Genomic DNA, 24,012 nt, shown 5'->3' on the forward strand with positions numbered 1-24,012 from the left:
AAGCCCTATCTCCACATACAGTCACATTGAGGGTTAGGGGTGCCTTCTCTCTATATCTGACCTAATTCTCTAACTTTTCTTCAATGCTATCAAGTATCTCGTATCTTTCCAACAAATCCCTTTTCTATTTAAGTTAACCACGAACCCCAAGTGGTACTGAAAGTGGTACTAGAAGACAGTCACCTGGGGAACTGTCTTGGTTATTTGCCCTAACAGGGGCTAAAGAAAATGAAAATGCAGTTAGAGTTCAGGAATGGGAACCCGTCAGCTGTAACAAATAGCTAGATGAATTTTTTCTTCTGTGGTGATCTTTAATGAAGTGTCCATTGAAAAGAAGGATTTAAGGGATCAAATTGTCACTGCCATTGAACAGTGTGAATGGCATGAAGAATTTAAAGATGCTAGGGTGAGGCAGTGGCTTCTAATGGGACTGGACAGCTTAAAGAAGAGATGACAAGCTTAAATCTCTGTATTTTAGCTCAAGGCACAGGTCCAGGGAATTTCTCTGGTTGTGATAAATGTCTATGTAAATGTGTGCCAGAATCAAACCCAAATTTAAAATTTTGTGGGATCCTGACTATTCTGTAAAATGCAGCCCCACCAGCTCATTTACGTGAAAGTGACAGTGTGGACCAGGAAATAATAGAAAATTAAATATTGGGGAGAATACAAAGGCCTGGGAGTACATTCTACACGAAGCCTTGCTTGACAGCCAAAGAAGACCCACCTCATTTCTCTTTGCATCTTCATCATCTTATATCAGGCTTGAGCCAGCTCTTGGGCTCTATTTGTAGACCTTGATAATCTTACCTTCAACACAGAGCATCATGCCAGCAGGACCTAAAGAGTAATCTGGATTGGTACCTTCAATATTTTGCTAAGACACAGGTAGGCTAGAGGATGGGAGGAAAGTCTTTAAAATATAGAGACCTGCTACTTCAGGAAAGTTTCTATGGGTCTAGTGGTCCGGTCAACTCCAAATATATAGCAAGTACCTAGATTCAATTATGCTAAGAGCCATATTGCCTGGTAGGCTGTTCTGGCTTTTGCAGGCAACACATTCAACATTTCCATGTATTTATTGAATCCATTTACCAAGTGACTCAAAAAAGGCTTCTACTTTTAAGTGGCTATACTACTTAGAATTATAATCCAGCTGATCCAATGATGCCCATAGTGTCTGTGGCAAATTGGACAAATAGCTCTAAAAGGAAAGCACAGAACAAGTCCTTAGATTTTTGAGCAATAAGGTAGCCACTTCATTATGTTATTATTCTTTTGAGAGATAGGTGTTAATTTGCCAATGAACCCAAGGAGAAATTAAAGGCTTCTCCTCTGGAATATCAAGACTGGCTAACATCAAGGCCAATATCATTTTATTTTCTAGCCTAAATCAAGAATTAAACCATCGAAGCTCTCCTGACTAACAGCTGAAAAGGTGATTCAGAGAGAGGGAAAACGATCTTTGTGTGGGTTTTTGTTTTGGTGTTGTTTTTTTAACCAGAACATTCTAACTACTCCATATAAATACTATCTTAAAAAATAATGCCTGAAATGTCTATGTTCATTAGATAGCTTTTTAGGGGAAGGGGGGAGGAAGGGTCTTTCAAGAGACTTGCCATGATATGAGATTAACATTGTATAAAGAAAACTAATCTCCTGGGAGAGGATCCCTCAATCCCTGACCTTATTAACATGGGCCCCACAGCTCTACAGTTTGTTCTAAGAGGATTAACACTTTAAACCAGTGTCAAAGGGGAAATAGCAGGCATATTTCAAGGAAGCAAAAAAAAAATGGCAGATGTCAATCTCTCCCTGGAATAGTGTCAGTCCTTAGCTAAGGAACAGAAGCTAAAAATAAGATTAGTGTGTGTCCTCTTCACTAGGGATTTTTAATTTGCAGCCCAGATGCCACCATGGCTTGTCTCCAAACATATGGTTGCTTTAAATAATAAGTTCAGAGAAAGAGTATAAGGTCCAGGAAATGGGGAGCCAATTGAAGAGCTGGAGTCAGGTTATAACACCACTTGTTTTCTCCCAAGTCATCTCCAGGTGTTTCAGGAATGGCTCCCACTAGGAAACTCTATCTCTAAGAACTCTCCGATTACAAATTTAAGGTTCCAAATAAATATTTCCACTTAGATTCTCTGGAACGTTCCTACATTTGGCAATTTTTGAAAACATATTTTTATTGATTTCAAAAAGGAAAGGAGAGGGAGAGAAATAGAAACATCCATGTTGAGAGAGAATCATCAATGGGCTGCCTCCTGCATGCTTCCTACTGGGGACCAAGCCCACAACCCAGGCATGTGCCCTAACCAGGAATGAAACTGTGACCTCCTGGTTCATAGGTCTACACTCAACCACTGAGCCACTCGGCCATGCCCTTTGGCAATTTTTTATAGAAGTATTATGTTCCTGGGGCCACCAAGGTGTAGGACGCTTTAAATTCAACTATTAACTAAGAAGGAAAAATTGAGGGGCAATTGAGAACTCAAATCTTCTTTTTAAAAATATATTTTATTGATTTTTTACAGAGAGGAAGGGAGAGGGATAGAGTTAGAAACATCGATCAGCTGCCTCCTGCACACCTCCTACTGGGAATGTGCCTGCAACCAAGGTACATGCCCTTGACCGGAATCGAACCTGGGACCTTTCAGTCCACAGGCTGATGCTCCATCCACTGAGCCAAACTGGTTAGGGGAGAACTCAAATCTTAATGTTGATCTCTCCTCACTTCATATAGAAGGAGAGGGGAGCAGCAGAGGTCTAGACGCCTAACAAGGAGGTCATACATGGTCTGTGGCAGTCCTTTGGGCAGTATGAAGACAGGGTAAAAGGAATGACTAGCCCAATGGATATGTGAACTATTAACTAAGAAGGAAAAATCCAGGGGCTTTCCACACTGCCTCTATGATGACAGGATGAGCCTTATTTTGGATTTGCTTTGCTGAGGGTACAACATTGCTTCTGTCCAACTATCTAACGAGCATTATAGGTGCCCTTGGATATGGAGTAATCTATGGTGTAATCATTCACCTGGAAGAGTTCTCTACAATTCAGGGAGGTCTTCTCGCCCAAGGCTCTCTGCTCAGCCACGGTGAAGTGGCTGCCAGTGCAGTTTGGTGGGTAGACAGTATGTGCAAGTGTATTGAGGCATGAGGCTGCACAGCACCTTGGAAAATGCAAGAAAAATGGTCTTTCTTGAATACAAGAAATGGGGTATGGGAGGGAAGTGAAAGAAGAGGGGTGACCAACATGAGGTCACTAAGTTCCAATTTATAAGATATCATGAAGAGAAGAGGAGGATCAGAGAACTCTTCAAAACTATCAGCAGGTTGTATAAATCTTCTCCTCCCCCTCCCCCCTCCTCCTCCTCCTCCTCCGTCCAGAGTGGTCTGCATCTTTCTAAGTGAGTTACTAAATTCTTTCTCCCAGGGGTCATTACTGAACTTGGAGCTTCTAAGATGCCTGGGATCATCTTTGTCACTCAGCAGCATTTGTTGGATGCCTATTGCCCACTATAATTTAGATGCAGAAGACTGGCTTCCTAACTAACATCAGGACCTCACGGTCAGTAAAGGGAGATATTAATAACAGGCAGGGCAGAGGTAGTTTGGCAACGAACCATATTTTTTTTTCCTTTCTTACTACTTGGGAATAAAAAGCATGTGTTTAAAATATTTGTGGGGTAGAGAGATCCTGCTCCCCCCAAATCAGTTTTTCCTATTCTCAGCCTTCTTTCTCTGCAACTAATGACCTATAAGCAGAGAGGGAAGGTCTACACTGGCATTAAAAAAAAAAAAAGTTCATGCAGACGTCATTCCTAAATCTTCCTGGTTTAAATTGTTCTCTGGAGTGTTTCTCATAACAGGCCATTATGATCACAAATTAAAAAGACTATTCACTTTAGTACATAGTGGAGAAAAGAGTTAAGCTTGGGCAAATCCCAAATATCTTCCCTTTCATTTTAAAGAATAAAATGAGAACATATAAAAAACCGAATACACAAGAACTCCATTAGATCAATGCTCTGAGGTCATTAGTTTGAATATATTAAATTTTCCATAGTCGCTTAATGACTTTAAAAAATAATCATCATTCCTTCATACACTATGGGCAATAATGAACTAAAGTAGGTCTTATATACAACACAGCTTTAAAGATGGTCCATTTGAGAGCTTCACTGTGTCATGAATTTAGTAGTTCATTGTTTCCTGCCTCTGAAAGGCTGCAGTTGCCATTGACAACATTGTCAGGGCTCAATACCCCAAACTGGAAGCCAACCGAAATCTGCCTCATGGTAGATCCTTGCTGCCCCTACTCTCCCACTGCTGCCCCTGGCTCTCCCTCTGCCATCTCTCTTCACAGAGCAGGTGAAAGGCAAGCCCCGGGCTCCTTCATCAGCCAGGTTGCTGGGCGACTCCAGGTAGCCAGAGGTCAAGGAATCATCTGTGGTGACAGGACAATCTGCTGAACCCAAATCTAAAGTTCTTCCTGTCTAAACTCATCGGGGACTCTTTCATGTCTAGAGCTACATTAGCTAGTTTTGAATTCAAGTCTGTATTGTGGACTCTGAACCACTGACACACCCATCACCACAGAACACTCTATGAGTCTTGTTAACAAAACAGAGCAGACTTCTGCCAATATCTAAGAAATAAATTCCTTCTCTCCTGCTGCTTGGACCGCAGTGTAATGAGGGCTCCCAAGCTCTCTTTGCAGTCATAAAATGAATGCACAGCCTTTTCCTTTTGATGTATCCAGTTTAAAAGTTTAGAGTGGATGCCTGTTCATCCTTAATTTATCTTCCCTTGTAAATATTTCTGTGCCTTTTCCAATATCTGAAGTCTACACATTTAAAAAACAAGAGTTCACTCCTTCTCTTATTTCAGTTGTATAACTTTATGTTATGAGTCAAATTTGGGGCTAAATAAACATACCTCAGGCTACAGCCTGCAAATACCTCTGGCAGTAAATTAACTCAAACAAATGTTTGGGTTGGGTGGTGAGGTTGTTTTTTAACAAATCTTCCCAATCTGCTGGAGGCCCAAGGATAGACTAGATGGGCTCCCCAAGGCTTTTCTAACGTTGTCTTTCCTGCCACATTAATATACACTGAGTGGCCAGATTATTATGATCTCTGAGCATATAATAATCTGACCACTCAGTGTATATCCTATATAATAAAAGGCTAATATGCAAATTGTCCCCTTGACCAGGAGTTAGACCAGCAGGCAGGCTGGCCAACCGCCCATGTCCCCTCCCCCTGGCCAGGCTGGCCAGACCCCACCCATGCACGAATTCATGCACTGGGCCTCTAATATACACACACACACACACACACATACACATACACATACACATACACATACACATACACATACACATACACATACACATACACATACACATACACATATACATATACATATACATATACATATACATACATACACACACACATACTGAGTGGCCAGATTATTATGCGTTCAGAGATAATAATAATCTGGCCACTCAGTGTACTAGTACAGGTCTCACTTTGTTGCAGTAGGTGTTTTAACATTTCACCACCAGAGGGAGCTACTTGTTTGCTTCTAAAAACTTTCAATATCAGACTTGAAAAATGGAGTCCCTGTTACCAAAGAATCACCCCACGCTAGCCAGCATCACCCAGGAAAGGTTCTCAGAAGGCCTGTAGGCAGCCCTCTACTTCAAGGCATCAATTTCAGTTTGCTTTTGACATTATGTGTTTAAAACCGAAATTGAAAAACTCCGTAGCTTGCACAAACCAAACTGCACTGGTTTATGTATTTGCTGTAAACCATGCAAAAAAATAGGAACCATTTTTCATTCTCACGGCTTTTGTACAGTATTGACTACATAACAACAGTAAAACCAGACTCCTGACATCCTCTTCAGCACACCAAACAGCAAAACAATATAAAGTAAAAAAATAATAATAATAATAATAAAATAAAAGAACGTGCTTGCCTATAACAATAACGCTGTTCTGCAATCTGTGCTTTCCTATTTTAAGTACACACAGGTCCCTTTTCTGCTTTGTTGTAAATTTTTACTTCCAGGGAGCATTCTGATATATCAGCTTTAAATTCTCTTACTCATGTATGTATATATTTTTTATCCACTGAGATTTGAATGCGAATTTTCCACTTGATGTTTTCTGGTATATACGAAGGAGCGTGGATTCAATTCCCATGCACCTCAGATAAGCTTGCATTGTAAAGCTTTTTAAATAATGGTAAGAAACTCTGTGTGTTGTCTTCTGAATTGGCAAAGCAAATCAGGGGTCAGCAAAGTCTTTCTGTAAAGCACCAGATTACAGTAAAGATTTTGGGCTCTGTGAGCCATACATTCTCTGTCACCAACTACTCAACCTTATCATAGTAGCCAGAAAGCAACCATATCAACATGCACAAATGGGTGTGGCTGTATTCCAAAACACTATTTTGAGGAACAGGTGTAGATTATAGTTGGCTGACTCCTGCAAATGATGAATCTTAATGTACACACTCTTCTTATCGATAACATTCAGAACAGTTTCTATTATATCACCCTTTGACGATTCCCCCTGCCTCCCACACAGTTTTGGCAAAGTGGGATCTCGCTAAGTTATCCACGTTAAAGTTCATGGGTCCTTGGAAGAGAACCATTGGATTCCCTCTCTGGTGACAAAGAAGACGTAAGCCTTGGCATGTCATTGTGTTTGTGACCTGTAAAGATCTCGTACGGTAAACTATGAAATCAACAAGAAGGATGTGACTCCCTGGCAATTTCTCCAAAGACAATATGGAAAGTAAACAAAAGACATAGTTCACCTTCAGACTGATGCGTAGCCAGAGGAGTCTGGGTCTCCTTGGAGTAGGACACTACTTCCCTGGGCAGGAAGTCCACCTGGGTAACCTTCGACACTCCCAGTTTGTGTAGTCTCCGCCTATAAGTAACAAAGTACACATGCTTAGAGAGGGAAACCATTCCATGCAGAAGAGCTATCAGTGATCAAACAAAGGACTACACCAAACCCCAAATACCCTCAGTTTGCAGTACAACGGTCACGGTAAGCCAGTAGAACTGACCTTCGAGACACTTGGGTTCTTGGCCCACTTTGGCCCTAATTTGCTGGGTGATATTAGATGGGATCCTCATGCTGACTCCTTGGTTTTTCTATCTAAAAAACAAAGGTCTTGGTCCAGCTCAGATAAGACCCCTTCCATTCTGAGCATCTCTGAATTTGCTTGATTTAAATTCATAAAGGGAATTTTCATTTGTAACATAAAATTCTAGTCTCTTAGGTAAAAGGGACAAAAGAAAAATATGCTTCTCAAATGTGAAGAAAAGAGAGATGGAGTAACATGTTCTCTGTGACAACAATAAGAAGATATTCCAAGGGGGAGTGTAACACCTCTCATTTCTCCAGAAAAGTAACTAACACAGAACAGCATGTGAATCTGTTTAAAGACTCCCTGATACAGCACAGAGGGGTGAAGAGGGCACTGGGCTAACAGTGATTAAGTTCTACCTTGGAATTCCCAAACGAACCGTGACCGTGTAAAAAATCATTTCTGAGTATTTATGTAGCACTTGAAGTGTTTTCAGAGGTCTTTCAGCTCTATGAGGTGGATGGGCAAATACTATCATCACCTCCAGCTTATAGATGAGGAACTTAAGAAATACTGTTGGCCTGAGTCCTGGTCTGTGCTTTTCCCACTGAAACCTAACTCCTACCTAAGGTTCTCGATGGTGATTTCTGAGTTACTGCAAAAGCCTGAAGGGCCTCCTGAGTCACCCAGGAAACATCCAGTCATGGAGGCAGTCTGGTGGCCAATCACACAAACACTAGCCACACCACCTAGCTGTGTGTGTGATCTTGAACAAGTTATCTAACCTCTCAGCCTCAGTTTCCTCATCTGTAAAATGGAGATATTACTAGCACTTACTATTAGGACTGTTATGGATAATGTATATGAACCACATACATATTATGTAAAAATTATGTATACATATATACATATTTTAGACATATATAGCTTATGACAGTTTCTAGAACAATATTTTTTTGCATATACATTTAGTATTAATATTGAACATATCCTATTACCAGGTGTACCGGTTAATAATGAGGATTTTTTTCAATAGATGGAGTTATTGACCCCTTCCAACACATATGTTGATATATATGCGATTTGATATGTATACTATTTTGTTGTATTGACAACAAGCTTTAAAACTTCATATGTCAAGTTTTCTGAAGGTGTTAACATCATAGATATTTTTACACTTAAAAATGTTGAATTTCATGCCAAGAAAAGAGCATTTGTGGGAAGTTTTAATTCATTACTTTATTTTGAAGAAACGTGCTGCTGAAAGTTATCTTACACTTCGGGAAGCTTATGGTGAACATGCTCCATCTCAAGATACTTGTGAACGCTGGTTTAAATGCTTTAAAAGTGATGATTTTGATGTGAAAGACAAAGAATATCCAGGTCAATTTGAACCACACTTTGATTGTAAAATGACCAGAATGGGCCAGAAGACACGGCAAAGTAATTTTGCTTCATGATAACGCACTATCACACACTTCAAAACCAGTTAAAGACACTTTAAAAGATCTTGCCTGGGAAGTATTAACCCACCTGCCATATTCACCAGACCTTGCTCCTTCAGATTACCACTTGTTCTGATTGATGGCACACGCACTTTCTGAGCAGCACTTCAAAACATACGAAGAAGTGGAAAATTTGGTCTTTGAATGGTTTGCCTCAAAACAAGAAAAGTTCTATTGGGACGGTATCCACAAATTACCTGAAAGATGGGAGAAATGTGTAGCTGGCAATGGACATTACTTTGAATAAAGCACTTGTGATGTTTCTCTTGAAATTATTGTGTTTTCTTTTATTACAAAATCCGCATTATTAACCAGTACACCTGGTATATTTCCTAAAAATGTACAGGTAGACAGTATGTGTGTAAAAGACAGAGGGAAAAAGAGAAAGATGAAATAATTTATCCCAAATCACACATTTCTAGCTCTCTAGGACTAGTGGAAGCACGCTCTGTTCACATTATTGTTTTTAATTATTACTAGCAGATGGCACACACTCATTGTGTTTATTTTTTAGTAGCAGTCATAATAAGATGAAAGAACATGCATAGCACAGCCAGCAATTTCTATGCACAATTTCCAAAGCATTCTTGGGAATTTCCTCTTTTCTATGAGTTACTAAAACAACTGAGGTAAGATCTAAGATGCACACAAAGTAGACACAAACAAACCATGGTTGGCTTGGAGAGCAAGCCCAGCTGGCTGTCTCAATGAGCATGACTGCAGCCCAAACCACATGGGCCTCATTCACCCAGCAGTCTGGACCAGAGTGTGAAGGAGGGTCAGGCTGGGTCCCCAGCCCTCCATGCAGTCTCCCGCAAAAGAATTAGAAAACACTTTGTTTTAGTAACTTATGTCAACACTTGCCATATATTATCTTGTTTTATTCTTATTTTTTAAATTTTTACATCATATTCCAATTTTAAAGATGAGAAAACTTAGGCTCAGTGATGTTTTATAATTTGCTCAAAATGGCAAAGGCATTGACAGACCTAGGCCTTGGCTCTGTCCAACACTACCAAGGACTGTTTTTAAAACCTGTGTTGTTGACCTTGTTCTCCTGCTTTTTCCTAATGCCTTGTGATCATCCACTGATTGAGGCACACTCTTACAACCCAATAAAGTAGAGGTCCAAGCACATCCCCATTTTATAATCATGAGAAAGGATTCTTGGAAAGCAGCCAGGCATAGATTATCAGGACACACTGAAAGGATCATGTTTCCAAGTTAGGTACCACACAATGGTTCCCAGCCCTAGCCAGTATATCTTTTCTGGAGAAATGCCTAATTCAAATTCTTTGCCCATTTTAAAATTGGATTATTTGTCTTTTATTTCTGAGTTGTAAGATTTTCATATATTTTGGATACTAGACCCTCAGGAGATATATGACTTGCAAATATTTTCTCCCATTCTGTGGGTTGTCTTTCCACTTTCTTGATGGTGTTCTTTGAAGTACTAAAGTCTTAAATTTAATGAAATCAATTTATCTATGTTTTCATTGGTTGCTTGTGCTTTTGGTGTCATAGCTAAGAAACCAACGCCCAATCTAAGATCATGAATTTACACCTATGTCTTCTCTAAAGAATTTTATAGTTTTAGCTCTGACATTTAGGTCTTTGATCTATTTTTTTAGTTAATTTTGCATATGGAGTGAAGTAGGGGTATAATTTCATTCTTTTGTATGTGGATATTCAGTTGCCTCGTGCTTAATTTTTCTTACTTTAAAGAGGTAAGACTGACATTGGGGAGCTGAAAAAGGTTTTTGTAATGAACATCTGATGCCCATTGGCCCCAACCAGTAGCCAAATCTGTCCCTGGGAAAACGGATTCAAGAGGGACTGCATCACCTGAAAGCTTCCCAAGGCACAAGAAAGAGATCCTGAGCGTGTCTTCACCACTGGCATAAGCACCATCAAATTCCTCCTGAATTGGTTAGATACAGTGCAACTCATCATGCTCTAATTTCAGACCACAGTTAATTATATGCAGCAAGATAAGTGAATAAAACTGCATAAACACTGCTGTACTATCTCCGTTATCAGAGAACTGGCCTCAGGTAGCGAAAGCTTTAAGCAAGATGGCTGCCTGAGAGCTTCACAGAACCATCAGCTAATCCTCTGCTACTGAGCCTGACATTAGTAGAATTTTGTTTAATGTCATTGTGCAGGAACCTCTGTGAAGACATAGCAAAGCCAGAATAGAAGTATACCTCAAGCATCTGAGAAACTTCAAATATTAGAAATTGTAAATCTCAGAAGACTCTCAATATTGGTCTTTGAATAGAAGTCTCAGCGTGTTCAATGAGTGGAAATCATAATGTTGAGGATATATTGGCTAGACCTGGGGGCAGGAGAGGAGTGTGGGTAAATAAGGTACAGATTCAGGAACTTGGGTCAGAAGCCAAGAAATCAAAAAGGGTCATTGTAATAACGGGCAGCCTCTAGAGCAGGGAAGGGACCTGGAAGTCAAGCAGATGAAACCAGGAACAGATGTTCCCAGAGACAAAGAGTTATTTGGCCAGATGCCAAAGTAGGCCAAAGGCAAGGAATAAAAGAATGTCTGCAATGGGCCCAGATTCAATCCTGCTGGGTTTTATGCCTAATTATTTGCATATGACTATTTCATCTCTAAGATGCATTAGTGCTACTACCAGAGATTTTTTTCTGTGTGCTACTTACAAATTTCTGAGGTTTCTCAAAGAAGAGGCCCCTAAAACCGAGAGAGTGATAATTGATACCATTTTCTTCCTTATCCAGAAATCCTATGCGTATCTACCATGTCCTTGACAACAGGCAAAGGCCTACATCAGCCAACATTATTATCAGCAACCTTAAACAATTTTTGAAGCCCAGTACAATGCTGGATGCTTATAACATGAGGAAAATGAGGAAACCAAACATAAACATTAAAAAGAAAATAAGAATGAAAGGTAGCAAATAAAAAGAGCCAACATGAGAATTCACAAAGTAAGTGGGACAGGAGAGTCTAATGGGCAAATCATTATGTGTTTGGGGAAACAAAGCAAGTTTCACTGGGAATAGAGGCCTGAGGTGAGTCTTGAAGGACAGGCAGGACTCAGTCAAGTAGAAAGGAATGAGGAGGGCATGCTGGGGAGGGAGCTCTGTAATCTAAAGATTGAATTCATATTTTATGCTTGAGAGACCAGTTTTTCAGGATGGAAGTTTTAAGTTGAGGAACAGTGGGAGATAAAATTAGAGAGGTATGTTGAGGCCAGATGACTGGAGAACTTCAAATCACAGGCTAAAGAATTTGGACTTGACCCTGTGGACAACAGGGAATTACTAAACGTTACTAAGAAAGTGACAGCTTCAAAGAGACATTTAAAAATGTATTATTATAACAGCTGTGTGAAGAAGGGAATCAAAATCTTGTTTGACAAATGAGCAAGCAGAGGTTACGTGTGGGACTTTGGAAGCTGAGTGTGGAGAAAAGGGGGAATTGAGAAAGGGTCTACAACCCAAGGATGGATGGGTTCAGTAACTACTAGTAAACAGAGAATCCAGGCAGAGGATTAATTCAAAGGAGACAGTCTAATAGATGATGACAGGGTTTGTGACGGATGGTCTATCTAATGTGGAGAGTTGGACTAGGGTGATGAGAAAGCACTCAAAGGTGACATCACTGGGAATACAAAGGAAATGCTGTAGTTTGGTGACTCTGGAAAAGAATTAAAGGTAGATCTTAGCAATTTACTTGGTATGGAAGGTAAAGAAAAAAATAACAGACTAGAGATTATTTCAAGATTTCATGCCTTATGGGAAGAAAAGTGAGTGGTGTAACCAGAAGACATAGGGGAATCCAGAGAAAATTCAGGTTTGGGGTAAAAATGAGCATGTCAGTGGATGAATCTGTGGTAAGAAGTTTTCCAATTGTATGAGATGTAAGAAAAAAGCTCAGAAAGAAGACAAAACAGAAAGTGTAGCCCTGGGAGCCACTCACTGAGACTCATCCTATCTAATAAAAGAGTAATATGCAAATTGAACGTCACTCCAACACACAAGATGGCTGCCCCCATGTGGACACAAAATGGCCACCACAAGATGGCCAGCAGGGGAGGGCAGTTGGGAGGGATCAGGCCAGCAGGGGAGGGCAGTTGTGGGCGATCAGGCCAGCAGGGGAGGGCAGTTGGGAGGGACTAGGCCTGCAAGGGAGGGCAGCTGGGGGTGATCAAGCCTGCAGGGGAGGGCAGTTAGGGATGACCAGGCTGGCAGAGGAGGGAAGTTGGGGGTGACCGGGCCTACAGGGAAAGGCAGTTGGGGGGAACCCAGGCCTGCAGGGGAGGGCAGTTGGGGGGGACAAGGCCTGCAGGGGAGGGCAGTTAGGGGTGACCAGGCTGGCAGGGGAGGGCAATTAGGCATCAATCAGGCTGGCAGGGGAGTGGTTAGGGGGTGATTAGGCTGGCAGGCAGAAGCGGTTAGGGGCAATCAGGAAGGCAGGCAGGTGAGCAGTTGGGAGCCAGCAGTCCTGGATTGTGAGAAGGATGTCCAACTGCCCAGTAGGATCGGGCCTAAACGGGCAGTTGTACATCCCTCGAGGGGTCCCAGATTGGAGAGGGTGCAGGCTGGGCTGAGGGACACCCTCCACCCCCATGCATGAATTTCATGCACCGGGCCTCTAGTATGAGATAATGCTACATCCATAAAAAAAGACAATACAGGGAGCTAAGGGCATGGAAACCCATGCAGTATGTAAGAGGTGTTAAAAAATGATAAAAGGTTAATTCGTCTTCTAAACACCATACGCTCGTGTAATTAGGTGTCAAGGTGTGACATCTCAAGGACTGATTTCTGGAGTTGGGAATGGGACACCACCAGAGGAAAGGGGACCTGGGCCCCACACAGAGGAAGTGAGCCTGGTATGGCAGCCCCTCACCACACTTGAGTTATCACTTATGTTCAGAGTGGGTGTTTTCCTCCAAGGATTGAGACGCAGTGTGATGGGTGACCTTTTATGATTACATCAAGAAGGATGAGTTTCCATTTTCTATGTTCATAATTTCAAAAATCATTTAAGGAAGTGTTTATTTTGCTTCCATGATATTTACTTCTTACTGTGCAGAGATATTCGTTTGGCAGCTAAAGTATTTTTCCTGAACAGAAGCAAATATCAAGTCTAGCTCAGTCAACAGGTATAGCCAAAGGGTTTGCTTTGACTTTCATAGCACAAGTAAATCTCACAAGTTTCCGGGAATAGAGAAGAGTCAAAATAATCATGGTTATAATAGAGCTTGACAACATTGGTGAAGGGTGTACTATTAAGTTCCCACTTCACACAAAAAATTAAAAATTCAGAATTATCAGGACAGAAGGTTCAGAAGTTTTCTCAAATATTAGTACATACAAACACCAATAACACAGAAATTTTATAGGAATGGCCTTTTATTGAATTGACATTTATAAACAACCTCCTATAAAAGTTTTAACACATAGCTATAACATTATTGAATTCTTCAAGATACTGAGTACCAAAGTATTAGCATTCATCCTTACCAATTCATCCTTATTCTACTTATTTTTCTGAAGTATAATAAAAAAAAGGAATATATTTTTTAAATCCAGTTGCTAGTGTGGAACAGAAAATATCCCATAATTGCTTTTACAAGATTCTTGAGGGCAGAAAACAAAGATTGGCTCTGAGCAGCTTCTCCATAAATGTTTGGAGACCGAACACATGAGTATTTTAAGAGGTGGGCAAAGTGCTTTCTCTCACTCTCATGACAAAATTTTGATTGGATCTGTTAAAACCAATTTTATTGAAGTTTTTCATGGGTCTGAATTTATTATATATTTACAGATTCTGAGATGCATTTACCATTACATTTTGATATAGACACACACACACACACACACACACACACACACACACACGCAGGCACGCTTGTGCACGCACACAGTATGAGATGCTATTCCACATTTCAATTTCTGTAGAGAGTTTGATTAAGTGTTATTGAAGAGTCAAGATTGTCAGTTTGCTCAAGAACACAACCCACAACATTCTCAAGAAAATACTTCCCATGGGCATTGTTACTCATGGGAAACCTTATAAATTAATTCAAACCAGAGATCAAAACATAATACTACATAAGAACATTTGACAAAACTTGGAGAATAAGCCAAAAGAAGGTTACTTCATCAACAACTAATGAGTTATTACTATTCTGTTAAGCAAACGGAAATAACTTTAAAACATAAAAATACTCTAGAACTACCTGGCCAGATTTTCTCAAACACCTATCACTGTCTTGAAGAACATGTGTTTTTCTAGTACCTTTATAGAGAACCAAATACTGGTTCTTTGAGAAGAGCAATAAAATCAATAAACATCTAACCATTCTTATCAGGAGAAAAAAGACAGACAAAATTTACCAATATCAGGAGTGAGAGAGGTGACTATATATAAAGATTATGTAGATATTTAAAAGATAAAATGAGACATATGCACTACTATTTGTAATACTTTAAACAATAAAGTAAAATTTAAAAAAGATAAGGGATTACATACACAATTTTAGGCCAATAAATTTAAAAATGGAGAAGAAATGGACATATTACTTGAAAAACACAAACTAACAAAGCTCACTCAGAAAAATACAGAGAACTGCAAAAGCTGCATTACTATTACAGCTATTGAATTTGTGTTTTTAAACCTTCCTCACAATAAAATTCAAAATCCAAATGGTTTCACTGGTAAATTGTATCCTAACAAATATTTAAGGAATCATTGACCATTGAAATTATGTCAACAAAAGCATGACTCATAAAAGAACAAATTTGTAAATTGTAATTTGTCAAAATTAAAAAGTGTCTTAAAGGTTATTGAAAGAATGAAAAAGGTAAGTCACATACTGGGAGAAAATATTTAAAAATTATATATCAAATAAAGGATTGTATACAAAATATACAAAGAACTGTAAAAACTCCAGGAGTAATGAGAATCAAACAATCAACTTAAAAAAACAATAGGGCAAAAGACTTAAGTAGACATTTCATCAGATAAAAATTCAAATAGGAAATGCACACATAGATATTTAACAGTAGTCACTAGGAAAATGCAAGTCAAAACTACAATGAGGTACCATTACACTCTTTTACTAGTGGTTTAAAAAGTGTTTTAAGTCCAAAATAAGTATTGTCAAGAATAGGGAGGAACTGAGGCTTTCATACACTGCTGGTGAGAATGTGTAATGGGGAAAAGAGTTGGAGAGATCTTAAGTTAAATGTACATCCACTATATAATTCAGCCATTCTACTTGGTGTTATTACGACCTCTCTTCCCCCCCCAAAAAAAAAAAATAAATAAAAGCATATGTCCATAAAAAAATTGAAGTTTTATTTTTAATGGGAAAAAACTGGGAACAACCCAAATGCACATCAAAAAGTGACTGATAAACCAACAGTGGTATATCCATACAAGGAAATACCACTCAGTAATAAAAAGGAATGACCTACTGATACACAGGGAATCTTGAAATAATTGTTCCAAATGAAAGAAGTAAAAAAAAAAATACCTATTGCATGATTTCATTCCTATGACATTCTAGATATGTAAACTAATATATACTGACTACAGAAAGCAGATCAGTTGTTTGAGGGGATGGGGAGAAGCAGGAGTGAGGATTACAAAGGGGCGTGGGCAACTTTTGGGGATGATGAATATGTTCATTATCTTGATGGTGGTGATGGTTTCATGGCTGTGTTTACATTAAAATTTATCTATTTGAATCTTTTAATGTGTGCGGTTTCTTATGTCAATTATACTCAGAAAAACTATCTTTTAAAAAAGTCAAGTGACAGAGCAAGCTTTATCCAATTCCATGGCCAATTCCATGGCCAGGATCAAGAAGAGGAAATAAAATTGTCTCTAGAAAAATCATGTAGCCTGAAGTACATTTCATAAAAGTATGTATGAGAATAAAATTTTTCTGTACATAAGTACAACCAAAAAGGGAAGTTTTTCCTTAAATCACTATTTGAAATTGTAACATGGCTAAATAATCTCCTCTCTCAAATATTCTGAATGCTCCTTCCAAACTGTCTAAGATAAGCTACCCGGTGAGCAGAAAGTCTCATCTCTGTCTCTGACTCACGAGGTCCACTTGGAAGTAAAATGTGGGAGGCAAGGTGGGAGCCACCGAATGCCGTCTCCACAGAAAGAGTCACAGTTTTCATCTGCATAGTCAACTGAGATTTTGCTTGGGAAACAGATAAAAATGGGAAAATTCCTAACTGTTCCACATCAGCAAGTGTAATGTAACAATGCCACAATCTGTCTGAAAATCTGTTAATATAAGGGCATAAGGCAGAGTCTCTGCCAGTGCCATCTTCATTTTCTCAAGCACAATGATATATTGAAGAACTGCACTCTGAAGTTCCCCTGAACCGTAACATACCACATTTCCATTGTTTCTCTGCTCGACTTAAGCCATATTTTTTGGATATTTAAATAATACACTGAACTATATAACTAAGTTGCCAAAAAGTAATATTTTTAAAAAGTAATATTATATCAGTTACCTAAAGTCTTAAGATCTAGCAGTGTTGTGAGTCGGCCAAGAACTTTTGCAGATACAAAGGGCTTATCGTTTTGAACCTAACATGCAAATATCCCTTCAAGCTCCTCATATACCTACAGTAGGCACTGACATTGACAGAAACCCATAGACATGTGGCCCCAAATCTCAGCAATCCAAAATAAATAAGTAAATAAATAGCCACTTTGGAATTCATTGAGTTATATTTAGAAAGAAAAAATTAGTAGTTTCATAAAATACTGTAATAAGATATGCTATTGACATATTAAGGTAACCCAGTGTCGTGTTGGTAAATGCTTAATAACTGGCTTGGAGAAAAGGGAGCAAGCCCTGGTTTGTAGCCTTTGCCAATTTTTGTGGTGTAAATACTCCCCCATGACAGATTTCAAGCTAATTTCACTGAATGCAAAGTGAGGAAGAGAAGCACAAGTCTGAGCTTGAGCACGAGCTGGTACAAGCACCACACTGGAAATATGTCATGTATGACCATAGCTAACTTCAATCCTATAAGAGAAGTTAATCAACTTTCTGGGATATACATGTGTGTTTTATTTTTTATTGGGCACTAATTGACATAGCATACTATTAATATCAGGTGTGCAATGTAATGATTCAATATTTGTATATACTACAAAATGAACACCACAGGAAGTCCAGTTTACATCCACACTATATATAGTTACAATTTTTTTCTTGTGATGAGAACGTTCATGATCCACTCTCCCAGTGACTTTTAAAAATGCAATACAGTATTATTAACTACAGTCATGCTGCACATTACATCTCCATGACTTATTCATTTTATAAATGGAAGTTTACACCTTTTGACCCCCTTGACCCATTTTGGCAATTGCCAACCTTTTGTCTTAGGCAACTACCAATCTATTTTTTTTTTATATATCCATGAGCTCATTTTTTATTTTAGATTACACATATAAATGAGATCATATGGTATTTATCTTTTTCTGTCTGACTTATTTCACTTAGCATAATGTCCTCAAAGTCCTTCCATATTGTTCCAAATGGCAAGATTTCACTTTTATGGCTTAATAATATGCTATTGTACATATATACCACATTTTCATTCTGAAGTTATCTTTTAACCTGTGGCAATACATTTCCATCTGAAAAAAGATATGATCTTTAGGATGTAGAAGACATTAGCCATCATTAAATATTTGTGATTTCTTAATATTGAGGAAATAGACAAATGCATTTTCCCTTAATAGGACTCTTTTTAAGTTCATACTCAATTCAAATTAAATGCTTATTATAAGTATCCAGAAAAGTGAAAAGGAAAAGAAACCAAAGAGACACAACATTTTAATACTGATTTTAACAAAAATTAACTTAAGGCCACTTGTTAGTAAAGGGGGAGGATGGTTAGGATAAACTCAAACGTATTTCCCACTGCAGAACTTGTGTGCCCCACCTCAAAATAGAGGTGTGGGTGCGTGTCTGTATCTTTTTAGAGCGGGAAGTGTTGTTTTGCAAATAATAGGAATTAAGGAGGGGAGATCAAAAGCCACCTTTTTGTGGTATTTTCCACAAAGAAGGACTTTCTCCAAAGCTTAACTTTAGAAGGCAAACTAACAGAAGGAAATAAACTTATCAAACTGGAAGTTCAACAAAAGGGGGAAAACAAGAGCAGCAGCAGCTCCAGCATTTCAACACGACTGTAGCAAAGAAATAATCAAAGGAGTAACAAAAGAGCAGACATATACCCAAGTTCTGAGTCTGACTGCAGCTGGAGCACTGAGGGGTCTGTGTCCCACTGCAGGGTCCTAATCGTGCAGCACAAAGGAAAAAGAACACAGAGAATTAACAGAAGGGGCGGGGAACAAACCGAACCAAACCGTGTCATTCATCGAGGCAATGGCATATACCAGTGATGGCGAACCTATGACACGCGTGTCAGCACTGACACGTGTAGCCATGTCTGATGACATGCGCCCGCATGCCGAGGATGAAACATTTGCTGCTCCTGAGGATGAAACATTTGCGACTAGAGTCTTGGAGTTAGTTTTTTCCTCAAGGTGACACACTACCCGAGTTATGCTCAGTTTTTTGGCGAAGTTTGACACACCAAGCTCAAAAGGTTGCCCATCACTGGCATATACGATGCATACACAGAACATCTCCCACTTCGCCCCTCCCCTTCCCCCTCACCCACCCACCCTCAGTGCAAGGAAGACCCTGTGAATATCAAGTGCCAAGAGAAAGCAAGAAGCCAGCCTTTCCTTGGAACATCTGTTTGATTCTGGAAGTTAGGTTTGTTTTCAAGGAAGGAAGCTCGGAGCTGAATATTCAAACTCCACACAGCCCACCTTTTGTTGTTGTTGCTGTTTTGCTGTTCCTTAGTGAAGCCTGATTAATTCGAGCATGCAGCCAACTTCAAGTATCTCTGACACCCCAGAGCCCGTCCACAGCTGGGAGCACCAGGCATCTCCCATGCAGAGAAGAGAACCAAATGCAAACGTACAAATGGGTCAGAGCAGGAGCATCTGGGGAGGTCAGGCCAGATGGAGTATGGCTGCAGGGCCTGCTGACTAACTGGCTTCCTCGGGTCAGTGATTGCCAATATGATGCACTGGATTTCAAGGCCTGTGGGTATTTTGGTGTTTTTGTTTTTTTTAACTTTTATATCATACCAAGATGGTCACCAACCATATCATTTGTCTCTGTCAGGGATATTTACTCTTTTAAATACTCCACAAGCAACAGCACAAAGTATCCACAGTTATCCAGGCATTCTTTTCTCCTTCGAAATAAGGGATAAAGAGCTCTTCTATAGAGTGCACACAGGGACCTCTCTCAGGCAGGTCCTCTCCATTTCCTGCACAGAAGCAGTTGCAGGTGAATCCGGAGGGAGGTTAGCGGGCGTGTAACTGATGCACAGCAGGGACTTTGGAGTCAGGCCTCTGGGATTCACATCTGGACTCTGCAACTTACCAGCTGAGTAACATTGGACATGTCGTTTGTGTCCTGAACCTCGCTACCATTTTGTTTCCTCTAAGTGTGGCCCACACACCAGAAGCATGAGCATCTCTTGGGCACTTGTTGGAAATACAGAGACTCCGCTCTCATCCTGGATTCACCAACTCCTCACTACAGTTTAAGGTTCCAGGCAATTCCTGGGCACCTTAAAGTTTGAGGAATCCTGCTCAGTTTGCCCGTTAAGATTTACCGTGGCTTCCGGGACAATTTATGACCTGGACTGCAGCTATCTTCAAAACTCATCTCCACCCGCTGTGCCCCTCCCTCCCGGTGTCCCCCTTGTGTCCTGTGTCCTTCCTGATGTTCTTCCCTCAAAGAGCTGAGCAGCTCATGCCTTGGCTCAAATTTTACCGGCTCAGAGAGGTTTTCTTCTTCCACCACCCTTTCTCCAGTAGCACTTCCTTGTCACACTACCTCTTACCTTTTCCTGCTTTACTTTCTTCATAGCACTTATATTTACCCATGATTTGATTATAAATCAGTTTACTGTTTACTTCGATCTGTTTTAGCCTTATAATGGCAGGGTGGCTATATCCTTAGATTGCAGGGCTATGCCTAGAACTGTGCTTGGTATGTATGTTTATAGAATACTAGAGGCCTGGTGCACAAAATTCATGCACAGGGGGGGCGGGTTGGTGGTGGTCACTCAGCCCAGCCTGCACCCTCTCGCAATCTGGGACCCCTTGGGGGATGTCTGATTGCTGGTTTAGGCTGATCCTTCAGGGATTCCTGCATTCAGACATCCCTCTCACAATCTGGAACCACTGGCTCCTAACCACTCGCCTGCCTGCCTGATCACCTTTAACCACTCACCTGGCTGCCTGATCGCCCCTAACTTCTTGCCTGCCTGCCTGATCACCCCTAACGGCTCACCTGCCTGCCTGATTGCCCCTAAACACCTCTTCCTTGGCCCCCACCATTGCGGCTTCATCTGGAAGGACATCTGGAAGGACGTCCGGTAGGTCATTTGGCTGTCCGGTCTAATTAGCATATTATGCTTTTATTATTATAGATTATTATAGATAGCATTAGTTGAATAAATGGATAGATGCATGAATGGATGGATGGTTGGATGGATGGATGGATGGATGGATGGATGGATGGATGGATGATCTCTCTCAGGTCTTCTACAGAGATTACATAAAATTATACCTATAAAGCACAAAGCATATGATAAACAATAGCTGCTCTTACTACTACCACATATCTACTACCAAATATTTCTTTGAGCCAGTGACCTACCTATGTGACAGATCCAGGGGACACAGATGCTGCCAGTCTGTGGACCTCATCTGAGCAGCAAGGTCTGGACTTAAATAGTGGCTGGCAAACATTGACATGAATCAGAATGACCTGGAGGGCTTCCTAAAAATACAGAATGCTGATCTCCAACTCCAGAAATTCTGATTCCGTAGATCTGGGGTGGGGTCCTGGGAATTTATATTTTAACAAGTTCCCAGGAAATGCTATGGCTGACCCTGAAACCACCTTTAGAAAACGAGTGGGCTGGACTATTGCTTTCATTAGTCAGCAGAAAGAAAGCATCACTGACGCTCAAATATGTCAGCATCTAGACCTGTGATTAACTCAAGCCTAGCCTAAGGCCCAGGCCACTCTCAGACCAATTAAATCACAAAGTGTGAGGCGCGACCCAAGCATCCGTATTTTTGAAAACTCCCTAAGTGACTCTAACATGCAGGCAGGGGTGAGAAGCAATGCCCTGGACTCATTCTCTGCTCAAGAAAAGCAGCCCTTCCTGGTTCTGGGCACTGATTCCTTCCACGTGTTTCAAACAGAAGAAGTAATGGGACCCATTATAGCGATTCATGTTTGCCGTTCACAGTCTCTGGGGATCAAACCTTTTATCTATAAGGGCATTTCTTTGGCTCTAGACAGAACAGCTACCTCAGGCTCTGGCTGACTATGAGAAGCATTCCCTCCTAAGGGTTGGGATCAGCTGCTTTGCCCTCAGTTTGCCTGGAGGTTTCTGATGGAACGACCTTTATTGACCTTTTCCACTTCTCCCAGGCAGGTGAAGAATGCAGCAGACCCCAGGTGGTTGGGCTGTTCTGTTGCTTATCTGACAGCTCACTGAACGCATTGTACCTGTCAGCAGTACAAATGAAGATTCCATCAGAATCATCCCCTAAGTCCACAGATTAGCAGCTGGAATTTGCATTTACTCAGCCAGAATGATAAAGGGGTCCATGTAATTCACCCACCACGCTCCTGCCCCCACAGTAACACACATATTATCCAGTAAAAGAAATCCTAGCTACTGACAGTAACGAGCAGTAGGTAAGTAGTCAGCCAAGGATGCTATCAAGTGTCCTGGTTTTATTTTATTTTCATTGTTCCCGTTATTACCTGTGGGGTGTTCAGACCTTGGGCAAAATGCACTTTTTCTTTGAAAAGGAACTTAAAGCCAATATATTAAATGGACAAAGGTTGTTTGTGTTTCCAAGGGTAGCCTAAGAAGTTGGATTAAACGTTCGCTGAATTCCTTCTGTGCAAGCTTGCAGAAAACCTTCCCTGTAATGGCAGCACCTTGGAGAGGGCCACGCCTGGGCCAGGTTTGTGCTCTGGACACTGCTGAACCCCGCTGCTCAGCCAATGAGGATGCAGGCAGCCTGGGGGCCCTTAGGGGGCCTTTCTGCCCGATTTTTAAAAAAGCATTAGATGATTATTAAACTGCTTTTCAGCTTTCTTCCTCCAAGTTGCTATACTTTTATTTAACCAATTGACATCGGTCTTGCTTTCCAATCAAGTTATGGTGTGATTGAAAATAAAATGATGGCTTCCCCACAGCTTTTGGGGCAGTTTGAAATCTTACCAGGTAGTGTATGTTTAAAATGAAAGGAGTAGTGAAATTGTAAGTAAAGATATGTGAACATAACATACTAGCACAGTGGTCGGCAAACTGCGGCTCGCGAGCCACGAGCTGCGGTTTGCCGCTCTGTTGACTGAGTTTGCCAACCACTGGGATAGGGGCTTAATCACAAGGAACAACAACAGCCTGTAATTATTGGAATCGAGAGTCTAGGTCAGTGGTCGGCAAACTCATTAGTCAACAGAGCAGCAAACTGCGGCTCACATGTGGCCTGAGAGCCGCAGTTTGCCGACCACTGTACTAGTACAACATACTAGTATTGCCACATAGAAATCACCATAGTATTGCCATATAGTACTCAGTTGTGGTTTTCAATCATTTCTAGAATGGACCAGTCAATGTATGCAGGGAGAGGATGTTTTTTTAAGAAAACACTCATTTACTTACTCAAAAAATATCTTTTAAAGGGCTAATATGTAAAATATTATTATTCGGTATTAAAAGAGTTCTTAAGGCATCTGCCAGTCTTATGGAGAGATAAAACATACATAAATAGTTTAGTAAAATAAGGCAGAAAGTAAAATATGCCGTATAAGTGGCTCCACAGGAGTGCTGTGGGACATAGAACTTGCACCTAAAAATCTTACATTTTAGTAGAAGAGTGAGACATGAATATCTATACCTAGTGATATACTGATAACGTATGCAAGGAAGAAAGTCGTTTTCATCACTTGCATAGCGCCTGGCACAATTTAAAGCTTCCATCAATATTAGCTGGGGAAAGAAACTAAATGCCATAAGAAAGATTAACAATGATAGTCATAATCTCTTTTCAATGGTTACTGACTCTGTGCCAGTCAGCCAGGTGTTGGACTGTACTTTCATCATCCTTTGGAAGGCGGAGCAGGGAGATACACTTTCCAAAAAAGATCAGAGATTCCACTCGACTTGGTGTTTAAAGAAAGGGATAGGATCTGGACATAAACTCATTGTCATCAGTGCCTAGTGTA

At 40.4% G+C, this 24,012-nt stretch overlaps 1 protein-coding gene across 6 annotated transcripts in view; it reads right to left on the minus strand.

The window, feature by feature from the left end:
• The window catches only part of DYNC1I1 (dynein cytoplasmic 1 intermediate chain 1), a gene marked incomplete at both ends in the record, with an annotated part of 245,523 nt that overhangs the window by 201,416 nt on the left and 20,095 nt on the right, over positions 1–24,012 (minus strand). For 3 of the 6 annotated variants that reach the window (XM_079786740.1, XM_079786738.1, XM_079786737.1), the window contains 2 exons: positions 6,840–6,955; positions 18,900–18,959. In XM_079786740.1, the coding sequence (XP_079642866.1) occupies positions 6,840–6,955; positions 18,900–18,959 (176 nt within the window). The remainder of the gene's footprint in view (positions 1–6,839; positions 6,956–18,899; positions 18,960–24,012) is intronic. The other 3 variants (XM_079786742.1, XM_079786741.1, XM_079786739.1) reach the window with 1 other exon arrangement.

This window comes from Cnephaeus nilssonii, assembly GCF_951640355.1.
Source record: "Cnephaeus nilssonii genome assembly, chromosome: 12".
In the NCBI taxonomy this organism is placed as follows: Eukaryota; Metazoa; Chordata; class Mammalia; order Chiroptera; family Vespertilionidae; genus Cnephaeus; species Cnephaeus nilssonii.